We start from the raw sequence: 16,877 nt of genomic DNA, 5'->3' as shown, positions 1-16,877 counted from the left end.
GTGCGCCTGTGTGTTCAAGGGAGCAGCGGTGCGTGTGCAAGGGGCTGGCTGTGCACGTGCAAGAGCATGGGAGTGCGTGTGCGCAAGGGGTCGGCTCTGCGTGTGCAAAGGGGGGCCGTGCATGTGCAAAGGAGCAGGGGTGCGTGTGCAAGGGGCGGGCTGTGCGCCTGTGTGGGCGAGGGAGCAGCGGTGCGTGTGCAAGGGGCGGGCTGTGCACAGGCATGTGTAAGGGAGCAGCAGGGTGTGCGCCAGGGTGCAGTGGTGTGTGTGCAAGGGGCCGACTGTGCGTGTGCTTGTGCCCCAGTGCTGGCACGCACAAGTGCCCGACACCCACCGGCCTGCCAGCGTGCCCGGGCTGTAACCGGAGCAGCCCCTGCCAGTGTGGTCTCATACCCACAGCGGGTATTTACAGCCGGGGGCTGGTTATGTTATATATTATATACGTGATAGCCGGGCACCCCTCACCTGCACCCGCCGTGGCCCCGGCAGGAGCCCGGCTCCGGCTGCCCTGCCGTTGGGCCACCGCTGGGCCACCGGACCCTGTGACTCCTGGTATTTTCTCTCCATGACGCCAGCGCCCCGTGAGCCAGCCCGCCCCGGTGCTGCGCAGCTTTCCTGGCTCCTTCCCCAAGTTTCCGACACCCTTTCCCAACCCGGCCCCAGCTTGGAAGCCTTCCCGGCTCCGGGTCCCTGCGTTTTGGGACAGGACCATCCGCAGGTACCCAGCCCACCCCAGTGAGGCACGGAGACGGGACGGGAGGGGCTGCTCAGGGTCTTTATTGCTGCTCTGGCACGTTGCTCACTCCAAGCCACGGGGATGTTGGCAACTCCGGACCCCGGCTGAGAGGAGGGGACAGGGGACGGGGACAGGGGACAGGGCAGAGGCCGTCTCCCCAAAGTCAATAAATAAAGCCCTATTGCTACAGCAGCATCTGGAAGGTGGGTACCCAACCACTGCCCCCGCCCCCCCCATCCAGGGCAACCCAGACCATCCTGCCACCAGCCAGGAAAGGGGACAAAGGGCTTGGCATGGCACCCGTGGGGCTGTGCCGTGGCACGGGGCGGGGGGTGTGTGAAAAGGGTGGGAGGTGGCACAGGGTTGGGGGGGCCGGGGAGGGGGGGTCTGGGGACGGGGCTCAGGGCAAGGGCTGGAGCCAGGCGGGCAGAGCATGAGCAGCGTGGGCCTGAGCAGGCGCAGGAGGTGTGCGTGGCACCTGGGTGCCCCCCTGCAAGGGATGGGGGTGCTGGCCAGCCCCCCCCCCGCCATCCCAGCACAGCCCCGGGGAAGGCACCGGCATCAGTCCTGGCGCCGCAAACCCGCTTGCCAGGACCGGGGCTGGGAGGAGCGAAAGGCTGGTGGCCCCCGCTCCCAGCCATAAGGAGCAGGGCTGTGCCGGCTGCTGGGGGGCTGCAGGGGCACTCCCCCCCCTCTGCAGGAACCCCTGGAGCAGCCTCAGTCATGGTGCGCTGGCGTGCAAATCAGGGGGGAGTGCAGGGACCCCCGTGCCGTGGCCGGGGGCAGCTGCAGGCTGCAGCGTAAGGCACACGGCTGACGGGACCTGCAACACGAGGCTGGTGGCTCTCCGCTCTCCTGGCTCCTCCCGTCCCCATCCCCTCCTTCCCCTGACCCTCTGCCCCATTCTCCGTTCCTCCCAGCAAGGCTTCCCGCTGCCTGCCCGCTGCCGGACCCCAGTGCCGGGACGGCTGGGGCAGCACCTCCTCTCTCCCTCGGCACCGCCAAAATGATGCCAACTGCCAGCATCCCCAGCGGTGGCACGTGAGGTCCGTGGGCTCGTCCCGGCTCCTCCTCGGCCGCCCAGTCCCGCGGCCCCTGGAATGTTCCCTCTGGCTCCTCGGCCCCTCATGGCCGCGGCTGAGGTGTTGGCTACTGTGGCCCCGGCGGCTGGCCGCCCTGGTAGGAGCGGAGTAAGACCTTGTGCTTGGTGACGGCCTCGCTGCGGCGCCGCTGGTGCTCCACCAGAAACTCCTTGAGGCGGTTGGTGGTGAAGGTCAGGGTCTGGCGGCGCAGCTTCATCAGGTAGGCGTCCTGGAGCCAGGGGTTAGCAAAACAGTCCTTCACCGTGGGGCGGCTCCTGGGGCAAGGGTGGCACCAAGTCAGGGGCCATGGTGTGCTCACTGCCACCGCACCACCCAAACCCAGCCACCACCCTTGCCCTGCAAGACCCAGGGGGTCCCAGCCCTCTCTGAGAGCAGGGATGGATCCCAAGGTCCTGGGATCAGGAGAGCCCAGCCCTTTCCAGGAGCAAGGATGGACCCCAGGGTCGCACTGGTGATGTCTTGAGGGTCTCCATGGGGCAGGGAGCTGCCCATCTGGCCTGGTCATGAGTGAAGACCAGGGCCAGGCACTCACCAGGGGTGGACGGCAAGGACCTTGCGTATGAAGAGGGCAGCACTCTGTGAGACGTTGGGGTACAGCTTGAAGGCATCAAAGCGTCCTGCCAGGATCCGGTTCTCTGTCTCAATGGGGTCCAGTTCGAAGAATGGTGACCGTCCACTGAGCCTGTGAGGGTGGAGAGGGTGGCACAGGCTGGGGGCACCAGTGGGAGGGCTCCCAGGACCCCCTACCCACCCACCCACCCACGTCTGCCCAGGGTCTTGATCCCTGTGTCCAGCTGGGAAAGGTCTGCATGGTTACAGCATCCCCCAGCCCACCACCAGCCTGGTGTCCCCCATGGCACCAAAGCCTGGATGCAGCTGACTACTCCTCAGGGTGCTCGTCCCCCTGGCCCTTTCCTCTTACATGATGTAGGTGAGGACGCCAACACCCCAGACATCTGCTGCGGAGCCCACTGGGTCACCCTTCACCACCTCCGGTGCTGCGGGAAGGGGAGCAAGGGCTGTCATATGCACTGGGGGGCCCAGCCCTAGCACCCCCAGCATCCCCAGCATCCCCAACGCCCCCAGCTCCCCCAGAACCACAGCATCCGCAGCACCCTCAACACCTGCAGCACCCTCAACACCTGCAGCACCCTCAGCACCCACAGCACCTCCAGCACGCACAGCATCCCCAGCACCTCCAGCACCCACAGCATCCCCAGCACCTCCAGCACCACCAACACCTTCAACACCTGCAGCATCCCCAGCACCCACACCATCCCCAGCACCATCAGCACCCACAGCATCCGCAGCACCTGCGGCATCCCCAGCACCCCACCATTACACCCTCCTGCACCCCTCCCTGACACCCCAATACCTTGACAGAGCCCAGCACCTCCAGGAATATCCCAACTGCACCCAAACTCTCCCATTGAGCTCAGCAACCCCCCAGCACCCCAAAGGCCTCCCCAACTTCCCCAAGGACAGCTTACCTCCTCCCCAGTCCCAAGTCCCCCCAGTGTACAGGCACACATGCACACCTCAGGCACACAAGTCCCCCCATCGCTGTCCCCATCGCCATGCCACCACACCCCTGGTACCCCACTCACACATGAACTCCAGGGTGCCGACACGCCGCCCCAGCTGCCGCAGCACGAGGGGGTTGTAGGTCTGGGCGCTGCCAAAATCGATGATCTTGAGGGCGTTCATGCCCGAGACGACGACGTTGTCTGGCTTGATGTCGAGGTGCACGATGCGACGGCCATGCAGGTACTCGAGGCCCTGCAGGAGCTGCAGCACGTAGGTCACCACGTCGTCCTCTGAGTAGCGAAACCTGGGGGGGCAAGTGGCATCAGCAGGCTGCCCCGTGCCAGCAGCCAGTGCTAGTGGCCCCAGACTCCCCTGTACCTGTCCACGATGCTGTAGAGGATCTCCTTGCCGGCGCAGTTCTCACAGATGAGCACCAAGTAGCGGGGAGTGATGTACGCCTCGTGTAGGGCCATGATGCGCTCGTGGTGCAGCACCTTGAGGATCTCATACTCCTGGAGCACGCTCTGCTTCCTCTCCGCCTCATAGGGCACGATCTTGGCCATGAAGTGCTTCCCTGTGGCGTTCTCCTTGCACAGCCGGATCACCCCAAAGCGGCCCCTGCGACACAGGGTGGCGCTCAGCATCCCCCATGTGGTGTGCTGGTGGGTGGGACACCCCTGGCAGAGCATCCCATCCCATCCCATCCCATCCCATCCCATCCCATCCCATCCCATCCCATCCCATCCCTACTCACCTCGCCTTCTCATCCAGGAAGGTGTAGGGCTTTTGGGGGACACCCTGCCGCAGTGCTGAGCCATCCTTAGCCCCTGGGACCCCACTCTCAACTGGGGGCTCCTTGGAGGATGGGGTGGTGGTGGGAGGCTCCTGCGCAGGGGGTGACGTCGGGGGCATGGAGACGAAGGAGGTGACCATGTATGGGGCCATCTTCCGCGTGGGTGCAGCGTTGGGGGTGGGGACTGAACCAGGGGTGGTTGATGCTGGGGAGGTGGGGGACAACTTGGAAGGAGATGGAGCCTGGGGCGGGGGGGATGTGTCCGTAGGGGATGCGGGGGAACCCCGAGTGGGGGTGTCTGTGTGAGGCGAGGCAACAGTCCGAGGAGGGGTGAATATCAGCTCCGGGGGTACACAGACAGTGATGTCGGGTGGGAGCTCGGGGTCTGGCCGTGGACCCTCGTCACGGGTTGCAGGGGGCTGGAGGACCCCAGGGGGGACAGCCCCCTGCGCTGCCCCATCTGCCTTCTGCACCGCTGCTTTGTGCTTGCGGGGTGGTGTGGTGGGGGGGGCCCCAGTGGCCAGTGGCTCCAGCTGCCCCACAGGTGTCTGGGTCGACCGGCTGGAAGCCACCTTCTCGGGGACGGGGACAGGGATGGTGATGTCCTTGGCTGGGGCAGCTCGGGCATCTGCAGGGAGCAAAGAGAGGTGAGTCAGGCAGTGGTAAGCCAGGAGCGGGGTGCAAGTGGTGCCCCGTTCCCCAAAGCCCTGAGGGGGAGATCCCCCAGGATTCAAGGATCACAGAATCATAGAATCATGGAATGGTTAGAGTTGGAAGGGAGCTTAAAGATCATCGAGTTCCAACCCCCCTGCCATGGGCAGGGACACCTCACACTAGACCACGTTGCTCAAAGCCCCATCCAGCCTGGCCTTAAACACTTCCAGGGATGGGGCATCCACAACTTCCCTGGGCAACCTGTTCCAGTGCCTCACCACCCTCAGAGTAAAGAATTTCTTCCTAATATCTAATCTAAATCTCCCCTCTTCCAATTTAAAACCATTACCCCTTGTCCTGTCACTACATTTCCTGACAAAGAGTCCCTCTCCGGCTCTCCGGGGATGCATCTCCAGGGATGCTCCCCAAGAGCATCCCAGAGGCCATAGCCCCACACCCAGCCCCATGGCTGCCCCATGTCCCACGGGACAGGGCTCGCTCACCTACTGCCTCAAGGTGCACCTTCCCCGAGGGGCTGCTGTAGGGCCCCTGCCCAGCCTTGTTGACACAGGCCACCCGAAACTTGGCGGTGCTCCCGGGGGGCAGCTCCGTCACGTTGAAGTAGCAGTCGGCGATGCCAGTGCTGACGATCTTCCACTCGTGCTCTCCTGTCAGTGTGGGGGCAAGGTGAGCTTGCTCCTGTCCCCCATCCCTGACACAGGACCCCGCCGAGCCCCGGGGGACAGCAAGGACATTGGGTACTTTTGTCCTGGCTTGGTGTCCCCAGATGAGCCCATCTTTCTTGCTGTGGCTCTTGAGGGATGGGAGGCAGCCCCACATACCATCCAGCCTGGTCTCCAGGGTGTAGGTGCAGGGGGCTTTGCTCTCCGCAGGTTTCCACAGCACCAGCACCGTGTTCTTGTACTTCTGGGGGATCTCTGGGGTGCCCGGCCTCCCGGGGATCCCTGCGAGGGAACAGAGAGGGTGGGGGCAAGGGCAAGGGGAGAGCTGCTGCAGGGTGAGGGAAGCACAACACATGGGCTCAGAGATGCTGGAAGTGCCTGTGCAAAACCGGCCTGTCCCCTCTCAAAAGTCCCAGTCTCTTGCAGATGTGGAGAGCGGAGGTCAAGTGACCTGCTCTGACCGGTCCCCAGCCCTGGGGTCCATGCCTGGCATGTGCTCTCTCCCCGTGTGGCAGCACCTCTGTCTCCCAGGGTCCCCCCTACCCTGCATCCTTACGTGCCACAGCCAGCGTGCAGGAGCTGATGGCTGTGCCCAGGGCGTTGGTGGCTGCACACTCGTACAGCCCTGCGTCCTTCCTGGAGACCTTGGCGATGGTGAGCATCTGCCGGCCATCCTTGCAGGAGACGACATTCAGCGTGCTGTCTGGCTGCAGGGACTTCTTGTCTACGGGGTGGGAGCAGAGGAGAGGGATGCTACAGTGACCCCCCATAGTGTTCACCCCCCGAGGCAGCACAGGCAGCCCCCCACCTTTCATCCAGAGGATCCTGGGGGTCGGGCTGCCAGCGGGCAGGCAGCAGAGGGTCAGCGCCTCACCCTCCAGCAGCACCTGGTCCTTCAGCTTGATGTGGAAAACAGGGGGGAAATCTGGAAAGCAGAGGTGGGGGTCACACTGGGGCAGCGATGGGCACCCATCCCATCCCGAGGCTGCACCTACCTGACTCGCTGGGTGTGTGCGGCCGGCCGGTGGCGGGTCCCTCCTCCCGCAGGAGGCTGGAGGGGATGCTGGGCTGCGAGGCCACCTTCTCCTTCTTGCCCCGCGAGAGCCCCCACCGCTCCCAGCGGGACCGCTTCTGGGTCTCACCCCCACCTGTGGGCACCCAGGGTAGCTGAGAGTGGGGCTGAGCCAGGGGGACCGTGCCTGCCATCCCCAGGGTGGCTGGACCATGGGGTGCTGGTGGGATCCCCCCTCTCTGCTCACCTTTGGCGGAGGAGGAGGAGCGGGTGCTGCCCTCCGAGCGCAGGGACTCGGAGGAAGGCGCAGGTGCCGGTGGGGGCCCCGGCTGCAGGCTCTCCCCCTCAGAACTGGCGCGGCGGAGGTCCCCGAGCCCCTCGCCCTCTGGCCGCTCATCTGACAGGCTACGCAGCCGTGCAGAGACTCGCTCCACCGTGGCACTGATCTTCCTCCGCACGGCTACCACCGGTGAATCGCTCTCCCCACCGCCCCCCGTCTCCGACTTGAGGCTCTCCGAGTCCCTCCGCTCCTTGGAGTTGCCCATGGCCAGGCTCCAGGACAAGCGGCGCCCAATGGTTGGGGTCTCGCTACCTCCGTCCTCCCCCCTGCTCTTCTTCCTCTCAGCAGGTGGGGTCCGCTTGAGGAGCACAGACATCCTCCGGAGGAAGCCCCTGTCCTTCTCCACCTCATGCAGGTCCTGCACTGACTTGGACTTGGCCACCAGCCCGGTGGGACGGTCCCTGCGCAGCTCTAGGGGCACGCCAGCTGGTGTGGGACGGTAGATGCCCTCATCGGGGGCCGGGGGGCCAGCCAGGTGCCGGTCCTCAGAGCGGGAGCGGGTGAGGAGCTTCAGTCCCCGGGTGAGCGATGACTCCCGGCCCCGCTTGAACTTGGCCTCGAAGACTTCCTCCGAGTCGATGTCCTGGATGAGCAGGGAGCTGGAGGAGCCAGTGGGCTTCACCTCCCTCCTTGATGCTGGTGCTGGTGCTGGTGTGGGGGGCTCGGTGGGGGTGGCCGGCAGGGGCTGGGGAGGTTCCGTGGTGGGTGGCTCCCCGCCTGGCACAGCTCCCATGGCTTGCATGACCTTGGCGTAGGAAGACGTTTTGGCAGCTTGGGTGCCAGGGGCTGGGGGCTGCAGTGGGGCAGGCACACCCGTCCTGGCAGCCTCCTCCCCACTGGCTCTAACAGCTTTGGTGGGCGTCTTTGCCTCCTGTCCCCCGGCTGCAGGCTTCTTCCCCGTGGTGGTGGTGGCCGTGCTTGCCCCAGGCTGGCCACACTCCTCAGGGACATGCTTCCTCCCCAGGGCAGCTGTGGCTGCGGGGGCTCGGGGGACAGTGATCTCCACCATGGGGGGCGTTAGTGGACCAGGGGCATCTGGCGGCGCTGGGAGCCGGGCGTCAGAGAGAGCTGAGAGCGAGGGGGACTCCTTGAGCCGCTGGGCCTCCAGGTGGGCCACTGGGATCTCCAGGGGTGCGCCGGAGCGGCGGTGCCGTACGACGGGTTCAGCATCCCCGTGGCTGAAGGAGCTGCTCTTCTGCAGCCGGCGCTCGGTGGGGAGGAGACGCGGCGAGGTGGCCTCGCTGGAGGCTGCCCGCACCAGCCGTGGCACCGCTGGCGCCGGCGGCTCCAACCGGGTCGGCCGCGGGACCTTCTTGTCAGGACCGACCCCCAGGGTCTCCAGGAGGGGACCCCGCAGGCCGCTGACCTTGCCGTCCCCGGGGCCACCCCGCAGCAGCCGCTGGCGCATCAGCTCCAGGCGCTGGGCATGATCGTCCTCCCCAAAGACCCCCTTCCGCCGCGGCAGCTCCATGGAGGCTGCCTTGGCCAGAGTCCGGCGGGGGTCCCGGCCCATCTCGGTGCCTTCCTCAGTCCCAGGGGGCTGCTGGAGCAGCAGGGCGCTGTCGGCCGAGCTGCCCCTCTTCAGCTCTCCCCGCCGGGTGCTCCCTGGGGACTCCAGGCTGGAGCCCTTCCTCATGGCTTTGCGGGGGTACTCTGGCCGCTTCTGGGTTTCGGGAGCTTCTTCATCGGAGGAGCCAGGCGCCTCTGCCTCCACACATGGCCGCCGCAGCCCAGCACCCCTCGGCCGCTTCCCCAGGGCCACCCCAGGCTTTCCCGCACCCTGGCTCTGCCACTCCATGGCGGAGACGTCGCCCGGCGCAATCCCCTCCAGCCGTGGCCCCTCAGGTGGCCCAATGGTCTCGTCATCCGTGGGGATCTCATTGAGTGACATGCGGGAGCCAGAGAACTCCACCTGGTGTGGCATGGGGATGAAGGGCAACTCATCCAGGTCGTCCGAGTCCGAGGAGGATGACAGTGCCGGCGACTCCTTGAGGTGCCGGGGCACAGCGATGGAGAGGTGGTTGGATGTGTCCTCCAGCAGCTCTGGGATTGGCCGCAGCACCATGTTGCACTTGTAGCTGATCTGCGAGCGCTGCAACCGGTGGAGAGGGCTGGATCAGGCCCAGGCAGGTGGCATGGTGTCATCCTGCCCAGTGCACATCACCCCATCCTGCCCAGGGGATGTCACTCTGTCCTGCCCAGCACACATCACCCCATCCTGCCCAGCACACAGATCTGCCCGCTCCCCTCCTGCCCCAGCTCCTGCTTTCACCTGCCATTTCCGACGGGAGAGGAAAAGCTTTAGGTGGTCAGTGCTGATGACTTTCCCCTTGGCCAGCGTCTGTGGGGTGAGGGAACAGTGGTGTCCCACAGAGCCTACAGCAGGCTCAGGGGAACCCCGCTGCCACTGGGCACTGGCTCTCTGACCAGGCTCACCTTGAACCAGGGATGCTCCAGGGTCTGCTCCGCATTAGGTCTCCTGCAAACCAACACCACCAGGTGAGAACTGGGGGGGCTTTGGTCATCCCGGAGAAGGACAGAAGGGTCTGGTTGCCCGTGCTGCACCCCACAGCAGTTCCCTGCACGGGGGTCCCTGCCCTCCCTCGAGCACAAGGGGATGGGGACCAGGGACCCCGCAGCACTCACAGCCTGTCATTGACCAGCACTTTGATGACAAAGCCCTTGGCTTCCCGGGTGAGCCCCTGGAACATCCTCTCCTCGAAGGCCACGTTGTAGTTGCGGATGTTCATCAGCGTCGTCTTGTCATTCTCCCCCACAAAGGGAGAGATTCCCGTCAGGCTGCCGAGAAGGGCACACTGTCATCGGGCCAGGGGGACATGGGGAACAGCATGGCAAATACAGGGGACCAAGGATGGGACCCTGGACCCCAGCCCCAGGGCCATGGGGAGGGCAGAGGCAGGAGCAGCCAGGGAGGAGACTGGGAGTGCAAGGAGCAATGTGTATGGCCGCAGCCCCAGCACACAAGTAGGCAAGGGGGCAGGAAGGGGGTGCCTGTCATGGAGTCCCACCAGAGCACTTACCACAGGTAGGCGATGACTCCCACGGGCCTGCAGAGAGGAAAGCGTGGTTACTGCACAGCACAAGCCCTCTGGGGTGTCCAGTCCCTCCTGGCGTAGCGGGAACCCCACCATCCACCCCAGGGCTGCCCTTACCAGATGTCGGTGACACTGGAGACAGGAGTCTGGTTGACGATCTCGGGGCCCACGAACTCGGGGGTGCCATACTTGCAGTACTGTGGCTCCTCGGGTGTCAGCTCCTGTGCATTGCCGAAGTCGCAGATCCGGACCTGCTCGCTGCTCGAATCCGCCATCAGGAGGTTTTCTGGCTACAGGACAACGCGGGGTGGAGGGGAGCTTGGCAGGAGGCATGGGCTCCCCCCAGGGAAGGGATGTCCCCCATCAGCAGGACCAAGCCCCAGCAGCATGGCAGGAGCCCATCCGCACAGGCGTGGGGTGGAAGGCGGGTGGAAGAGCCCCACACTCACTTTGATGTCTAGGTGCAAGACTTTGTGCTGGTGCAGGTAACAGATCCCCTCCAGGACCTGCCGCATGTAGTACCGGACCTGTGAGAGAGCAGAGGTGGGGTGGGCACCCTGAGTGTGGGTCAGCCCCACGCTGGACCTGTGAGGAGGAGGGTGCAGGCTGCACCCCCCTTTGTAGCCTGATGCAATGAGCATTGCACGTCCCTGGGCTGGGACAACCCCCGGTATCCCCAGGCTCCCTGCCTCCCCCATCACTTTGCCTTCCTGGGGTTCACCCACCTCGGACTCACACACCGAGGGCTTCCTTGCCATCCTGTCCAGCAGCTCTTCCTCAGCACAGCTGGGCCCCAGTCAAGGAGCACAGAACTACCGTGCCCCACTGTGCCCTGCGCCATCCTGGGCACCCGGCTCCTCCGTACAGAGTCTGCCCACCCGTCCCCGACAAAAGCCTCCCCTCGTCCCCCACGCCACACGCTCCCAGAGCAGAGCCTGGAGGATACAGCTCCATGACCATAATGACGGCGTTCTTCTTCTCAAAGGCATCGTGGAAGAAGACGATGCGCTCGTGGTCCAGTTGCGAGAGGATGTGCAGCTCCCGACGTGCTGACTGCTTGGCTTTGGTCCTCCCAGGGACAAACTTGGCAGCAAAGTCCAGTCGGCTGCTCTTCTCCGTCACCCTCCGCAAGTAGGAGAAAGTCCCCCTGCAACGCAGCAATGGGGGCAAGGAGGGATAAGGAGGTGGGGGAGCAGGAGACCTCCCCTTCCCGGAGCAGTTGGAGCAGACACCTGCTCCACAGGGAGCTGCCCGCTACCCTGGCAGCCCTCCAGGACCATCCACGGAGAGACTTCAGGCCTGGCTTTGCTCTGGCTGTCCTGGCTCCCCACCCTGAGCCAGAACCGGGGCATCCAATGATGGCTGAGAGCAGCCCCAGCACATCAGGATCTGACATACTGTGGAGCTCAGTCCCAAGGGACAAAGCCTCAAGGTGCAGCCTGGCTCCAGTACCCCTGTCCCTGCAGTGCCTGGGGTGCCCCACTGCCCACCATGCTGGTGGCTCCGTACCTCCCAATCTCCTCGTGCACGTCGTAGTAGTCAGTCAGGCGTCGTGCCTTGTGCAGTGCATCCTCTTCCATGGCAGCATCGGCAGCGGGCTGGGCTAGGGGAAGGAAAGGCGCTGGCGGGGGGCAAGCCGGGCACCCAGGCTCTGTCCCCCAGGACATGGGGGCCGGCCAGCCATACCTGCCCTCACCACCAGCTCCGCCTTGCAGGAGACCTCCCCAGCCAGGTTCTTGGCTGTGCAGGTGTAGACACCACTGTCGGACTCGGCAGCACCCAGCACCACCAGTGAGCACTCATTCTCCTCATACACAAAGCTCAGGTGACTGCTCTCCTCCAGCAGATCCCCATCCTGGGGGTAGCAGGGATGTCAGGAGCGTCCCATCCCGTCCCCAACCAGCTCCTGCCACCCTTTCCCCATGGATGGGGCATAGGGTATATCCTGCATCACCAGGGGTGAACACAACCCCGAAGCCCCAGCGCAGCAACCCAGGTGAGGCACTGGAGGGTGTGGGTCTGGGGGGGGCTGTGGGTCAGGAATGATGGGGGCAGGGTCCCAACCCACCTTGTACCACATGATGTCCGGCAGCGGCTTCCCCTCCACCACCACAGCAAAGCGTGGCGTCTCCCCTTCCTGGGCGTCAATGTCCTCCATGATGGACTCAAAGCGTGGTGCCTCTGCCAAGAGATGGGGCACGGGACACGATGGGGCAGTGCCACCCCCGTGGCACTGACAAAGGGTGTAGGGCTGTGGGGCACTGCGAGGAAGTGCCAGCCCATGGTATAGAGGCATGGAGTACCATGGGGCAGTTCCACCCCAATGTACATGGGAGTAGGACACTACAGGGCAGGCCACCAGTGACATGTGCCCGCAGCACTATGGGGCAGTCACCCATCAGTGTGGGGCACCATGGGGTAGTGCCACTCATGGCACATGGGCATAGGGCACTGTGGGGTTGTATCTCCCCATTATATATGAATGTGGGGTACTGTAGGGCAGTACCACCCATGACACTTCTCTGGGGCTTTGTGGAGGTGTCCCCTATGCCTCTCAGCTATAGGGCACCAGAGGTTGGTGCCATCTCATTATAGACAGGTGTGGGACACCCTGCAGCAGTGCCACCCATGGCACAAGGCTGAGGAACACCATGGGGCACTGCCACCCCATGCACATGGTCATGGGGCACACGGGACACTTCTACCCAAATCAGTTATGGGTATAGGACACCAGGCAGCAGTAGCAACACATGGTTCGTGTGTTTTCAGCCCCTGGGGCATTGCCACCCTGTAGACCAGCATCCCCATGGCGTACAACTATGGAGCACTGAGGAGCAGTGCCATGCTATGGGGCAGTGCCCCTTATGGCACACGGGCTTGGATGACCGTACGGCGATGCCACCCCTCCCAATGCGGGGACACCTACCTGCGAGGCGGAGGCGGAGGGTGCAGCGGGCAGTGCCGTGGCGGTTGGTCACCTCACAGGCCAGTTGCCCAGCAGCCCCCCGGCCCACGCGCAGCAGCCGCAGGCAGTGCTGGTCGTCGTCCGGCATTGTCACCTCACACGTGCCCTCCTGCTCCCCCAGGACCTGCCCGCCCCTGCGGGCACACCAGCTGTCACATCACAGCCCCACAGGCAGCCCCAGCCCCACTGCCCCATGGCCACCCCCTGACCCACAGACAGCCCTGGTTCCCACCCTGCAACCCCCATAAATAGCTCACACCCCACTGCTAGCTCTGCCTCCTGAATGGCTCTCAACCCTTAGCACCCCCTAGATAGCACACCCCATCCAAAGAAGCCCCCCCTTGCAGTTCTGCACAGCCCTGGACATCACCCTCGGGTGCACACCCAGCCCAGCACCAGGGAAGGAACCCCCCACGCACCATGGGTGCACAGGGATCTGGTGCAGGAGCCCCTCTTTGTGCGCCCTGTGGGATGATGCTGGGCATGGGACAGGCAACAGGCACAGTGCCATTTCCTACCTCTTCCAGGTGACGGTGGCCTCCACGTGGTTGATGGTGATGGTGACAGAGGCTGGCTGGCCCTCCACCACGTACACCACATCTGGCTTGTCCAGGATGACCGGGGCCTCTTCCAGATAGGGACCTGCCACGCGCATTGTCACCACCACCTCTGGACCCCATGTTACCCAGCCCTGCCCAGTTTACCATCCCACTGGACACAGAGACCTCTCCACCCCTGCCACCCGTCCCCTCCCCACTGCCCCTCTCACCCCGGTCCAGGAGCTGCACAGGCCCCACAGGCGGGGAGGGCTTGCTGTTGGTCTTGGGGGTGGCAGTGATGACTCGGAAGAGGTACTGGGCACCCTTGGTCAGCCCGTGCACCGTGTAGGTGGTGTCCCGCACACCGGCCACCAGCACCAGCCACTGCATCGTGCCCAGCACTTGCATTTGCACCACGTAGGACACCGAGTTGGGGTCTGCAGGGGGAGAGGGTTGGTGCAGAGCCCCCATCATTGGGCTGGCCCGTGCACCCTATCATGCTGTTGCCCACCCCCTGTCCACCCCTTGCCCAGCCCCGGCCCTCTCACCTATGGCGGTGTCCAGCCACTTGGGCTTGTTCCAGGTCAACGTGATGGCTCTGCCAGTCACTGAGGCCACAGTGGGGGGTCCATCTGGGGGCGTCGGCACCACATCTGCATAGGGAGGTGGACAGGGTTGTGAATGTAGCCGCTGCCCCAGCTCCCTGGGGCATCTGCCTTATGCCTTGGGAGACATGGGCTGGAGGGGACAGATGGAGCCAGTGACACCCACTGGTTCCCCAGTGGGGGCTCAGCCTGGCAGTCCCTGCGGGGATGGTGGTCCCAGCAAGTCCCATGTGGGACTTGGGGGTCCAGAGATGGGTCCTGACACTGCAAAGTGAGGACTGCACAGCTGACCCCGCTTTTAGGTTGGATTAGAGACTCCTGAGGTCCCCTACAGCCTGAACTGCCCTGTGATCCTGCCACCCTAGAACTTTGCTACTGGCCCACCTACCACCAGCACTGGGGCACAGCCTTAGCAGGGTGGCAGTGAGTGGCCACACATCCCTGGTGGTGCCCGCTGCTGCTTACCGGTGACGTAAAGGTGCGCGTAGCATGTGGCCTTCCCCACTTTGTTGGCGATGACACTTTTATAGACACCAGCATGTGCATGGCTGACGGCTGTGAACACCAGGCGATGGATATCCTTATCTGGGGGGAACAGGGGGACACAGGTAAGATCCCACCAGCCAAGTGGCACAGAGCTCCCCTCCCTGCCTCAAGGGTCATAAAGGTTTGGGTGGTGATGCCTCCTCCCAGGGTGTCCCCCTTTCCTCTGGCCCGGGCAGAGGGACCACAAGGGGGTGGGGATGGTGGCAGAGAGCCCTACACTGCATCATCTTGCGGTCATCGGTGCTGTCGATGCGGGAGCCATTGTGGAACCAGGTGATGGAGGGGTAGGGCAGCCCGGCCACCTGGCACTCCAGCACAGCCTCCTTCGACTCCACCACGTCCAGGTTCTGTAGTGGCTTCAGGAAATCAGGCATGGTGAAGCACTCCGTCTCTGTCTCTGCCTGCTCCGGCTCCTCTGGGATGGACGGCATCTTCTCCAGCTTGGACCTGCAAGAGCCCACACACACTTGAGGCAGGATCACAGTGCGCCCAGCCCAACCCTGACCCCAGGCTTTGCACAAGCCAATTATCCCCCAAATCCCAGAGTGGGAGTGAGCAGGGGGGATGCAGATCCCAGAGACCCCCAACTCTTACATCTGAGAGGCAGCAGATGGCCGCGGCTCCTCCACATACAGCTCAGCAGAGGACTCCACATGGCCGTGGGCATTCCTGGCGGTCACCACGTACCGCCCCTCATCCTCGTTGCCCACATGCACGATGACGAGTGAGTGCAGCCCCCCATCCTGCTGAATCCGCACGTTCTCCCCCTCCTGCACCGGCTGGCCTGCATGGAGACACACACCAGCACCAGCATCAGCAGCCCTCCCAGCCCCAATCCCTTGGGTGCAGCCTTCAAGGGGATGGGGAGAGGTCTCCCTCCAGGGCCCTGGGCACGCTCTCTGGGCTTGTGGGTTACCAAAATGGGTCCAGGTGACCACTGGGGGAGGAGTCCCACTGATCATGCAGTCGAAACGTGCTGTCCGCCCTTCCACCACGTCCACGTCCTCCAGCTTGCGGGTGAAGAGGGGCTGCACGGAGGGCTGCACCGTCAGCCGGGCGCTGCAGGTCAGCTCGTCTGCAAGGAGAGTGGGCAGGGGTGACCCCCACACAGCACACGTGCGTGCAGGGCAGGAGACAGCCCACGACCCCTCCACCACAGCCCCGGCAGCCAACGTGGCCATAGCTTAGCGTACCCCAGGCCTGGTGGGGGCTGAGCCTGAGTGTGCTGGATGCCAGGCTCTGTCCCTGCATGGTGCGGGGGGGGTACAAATGTGTGCAAGGTCCCCATGCCAAGGGCTGGGGCTCTGCTGGCAGTGGGGTGCCTCTTTCCTCCCCTCACAGCAGCGCAGATGCCAGCAGCAGGGTGGGGTGGGAGGATGCCCCGTCCTCACCATAGGGCAGGGGACCACAGCTGGCCTAGCCCCTTGGGGACAGGGGGGTGATGCTGAAGCAGGCAACGCCAGCACATGCAGCACCCAGGGGTAGCATGGGGATGGCTGCAGGCCGGATGCTCCAGATGAGGGGGTTTGCAGCAGGGACTGCTTTGCAATCATCGTGTCGTCACCCAGCCCGGGCAGGGCTTGACACCATGCTCTGGCCTCACCTCCCTGCACCCAAAACTGCTGCTGCCCTCAAATCCCCACAGGCAGACAGCCTCTTCCATAGAGGGATGCACAGGAACCAGCTGCCCCCCTGCACCCACCACAGCCTGGGTTACTGCGGAGGGGCTGGAGATTGGGAAAGGGACCCTTGTCCCTGCTCTGCTGCAGGGGACAGAGGCTGTGTGCAGCATGCACAGGTTAAGGGGGGTATCGGAGCCATGGAACAGAGGTCAGGTCCTGCTGCTCTTCCTCAGCTGCCACCAGTGGAGGCTTGGTGGGAGAGGGTGGGCAGCCCTGACCCCCTCCCCTTTGCCCCTGCCACCTCCCAGGCCAGCAGAGCCAGGTCGCCGGAGGCTTTGGATCCAGGGGACAGGGACAGCGGGCTCGAGGGCTGTGTTCAGCTGGTGCAGCCACAGTGCAAGTGCATCTCCCCACACTTCTGGGAGTTGCACGCATGGTGGTGGAGGAGCTGAGTCGGGTGGGACAGGGTTGCAGGGCCCAGGGTGCTGGAGCCCGAGGACTGATGCACACCAGGTTTCCCAGCTCCTGGGGGCAGAAACCACTCCCTGTCCTCCTGTCGCCCACCTCCAGCACTCACAGCTACATCCTGGGGGACCAGAGCCCCAAACTTGGGGAGTGGAGGGGCGTTGTCCACCCCCAGCACTCCCTTAGGGCCAAGCCCCGAGCGAGACCTCCCCCCGGGGACCTGCGTGACCG

At 64.4% G+C, this 16,877-nt stretch overlaps 1 protein-coding gene across 1 annotated transcript in view; it reads right to left on the bottom strand.

The window, feature by feature from the left end:
• Positions 1–761: 761 nt before the first annotated feature.
• Positions 762–16,877, bottom strand: part of SPEG (striated muscle enriched protein kinase) — a 40,049-nt gene continuing 23,933 nt past the window's right edge. The window contains exons 11-41 of the mRNA XM_074145809.1: positions 15,476–15,634; positions 15,154–15,343; positions 14,777–15,006; positions 14,479–14,598; positions 13,957–14,061; positions 13,639–13,845; positions 13,388–13,511; positions 12,831–13,003; positions 11,973–12,085; positions 11,591–11,759; positions 11,414–11,507; positions 10,851–11,051; positions 10,630–10,690; positions 10,354–10,431; positions 10,022–10,194; positions 9,890–9,916; positions 9,495–9,647; positions 9,285–9,327; positions 9,121–9,189; positions 6,756–8,940; positions 6,492–6,644; positions 6,305–6,421; positions 6,053–6,220; positions 5,656–5,778; positions 5,317–5,481; positions 4,121–4,787; positions 3,745–3,984; positions 3,447–3,670; positions 2,762–2,837; positions 2,372–2,521; positions 762–2,093 (exon numbers count right to left, since the gene is read on the bottom strand). Coding sequence (XP_074001910.1) covers positions 1,886–2,093; positions 2,372–2,521; positions 2,762–2,837; positions 3,447–3,670; positions 3,745–3,984; positions 4,121–4,787; positions 5,317–5,481; positions 5,656–5,778; positions 6,053–6,220; positions 6,305–6,421; positions 6,492–6,644; positions 6,756–8,940; positions 9,121–9,189; positions 9,285–9,327; positions 9,495–9,647; positions 9,890–9,916; positions 10,022–10,194; positions 10,354–10,431; positions 10,630–10,690; positions 10,851–11,051; positions 11,414–11,507; positions 11,591–11,759; positions 11,973–12,085; positions 12,831–13,003; positions 13,388–13,511; positions 13,639–13,845; positions 13,957–14,061; positions 14,479–14,598; positions 14,777–15,006; positions 15,154–15,343; positions 15,476–15,634 — 6,965 coding nt within the window. The 3' untranslated portion in view covers positions 762–1,885. The remainder of the gene's footprint in view (positions 2,094–2,371; positions 2,522–2,761; positions 2,838–3,446; positions 3,671–3,744; positions 3,985–4,120; positions 4,788–5,316; positions 5,482–5,655; positions 5,779–6,052; positions 6,221–6,304; positions 6,422–6,491; positions 6,645–6,755; positions 8,941–9,120; positions 9,190–9,284; positions 9,328–9,494; positions 9,648–9,889; positions 9,917–10,021; positions 10,195–10,353; positions 10,432–10,629; positions 10,691–10,850; positions 11,052–11,413; positions 11,508–11,590; positions 11,760–11,972; positions 12,086–12,830; positions 13,004–13,387; positions 13,512–13,638; positions 13,846–13,956; positions 14,062–14,478; positions 14,599–14,776; positions 15,007–15,153; positions 15,344–15,475; positions 15,635–16,877) is intronic.

This window comes from Numenius arquata, chromosome 3 (assembly GCF_964106895.1).
Source record: "Numenius arquata chromosome 3, bNumArq3.hap1.1, whole genome shotgun sequence".
Classification (NCBI taxonomy): domain Eukaryota; kingdom Metazoa; phylum Chordata; class Aves; order Charadriiformes; family Scolopacidae; genus Numenius; species Numenius arquata.
This window is presented reverse-complemented; position numbering and strand designations above follow the sequence as displayed.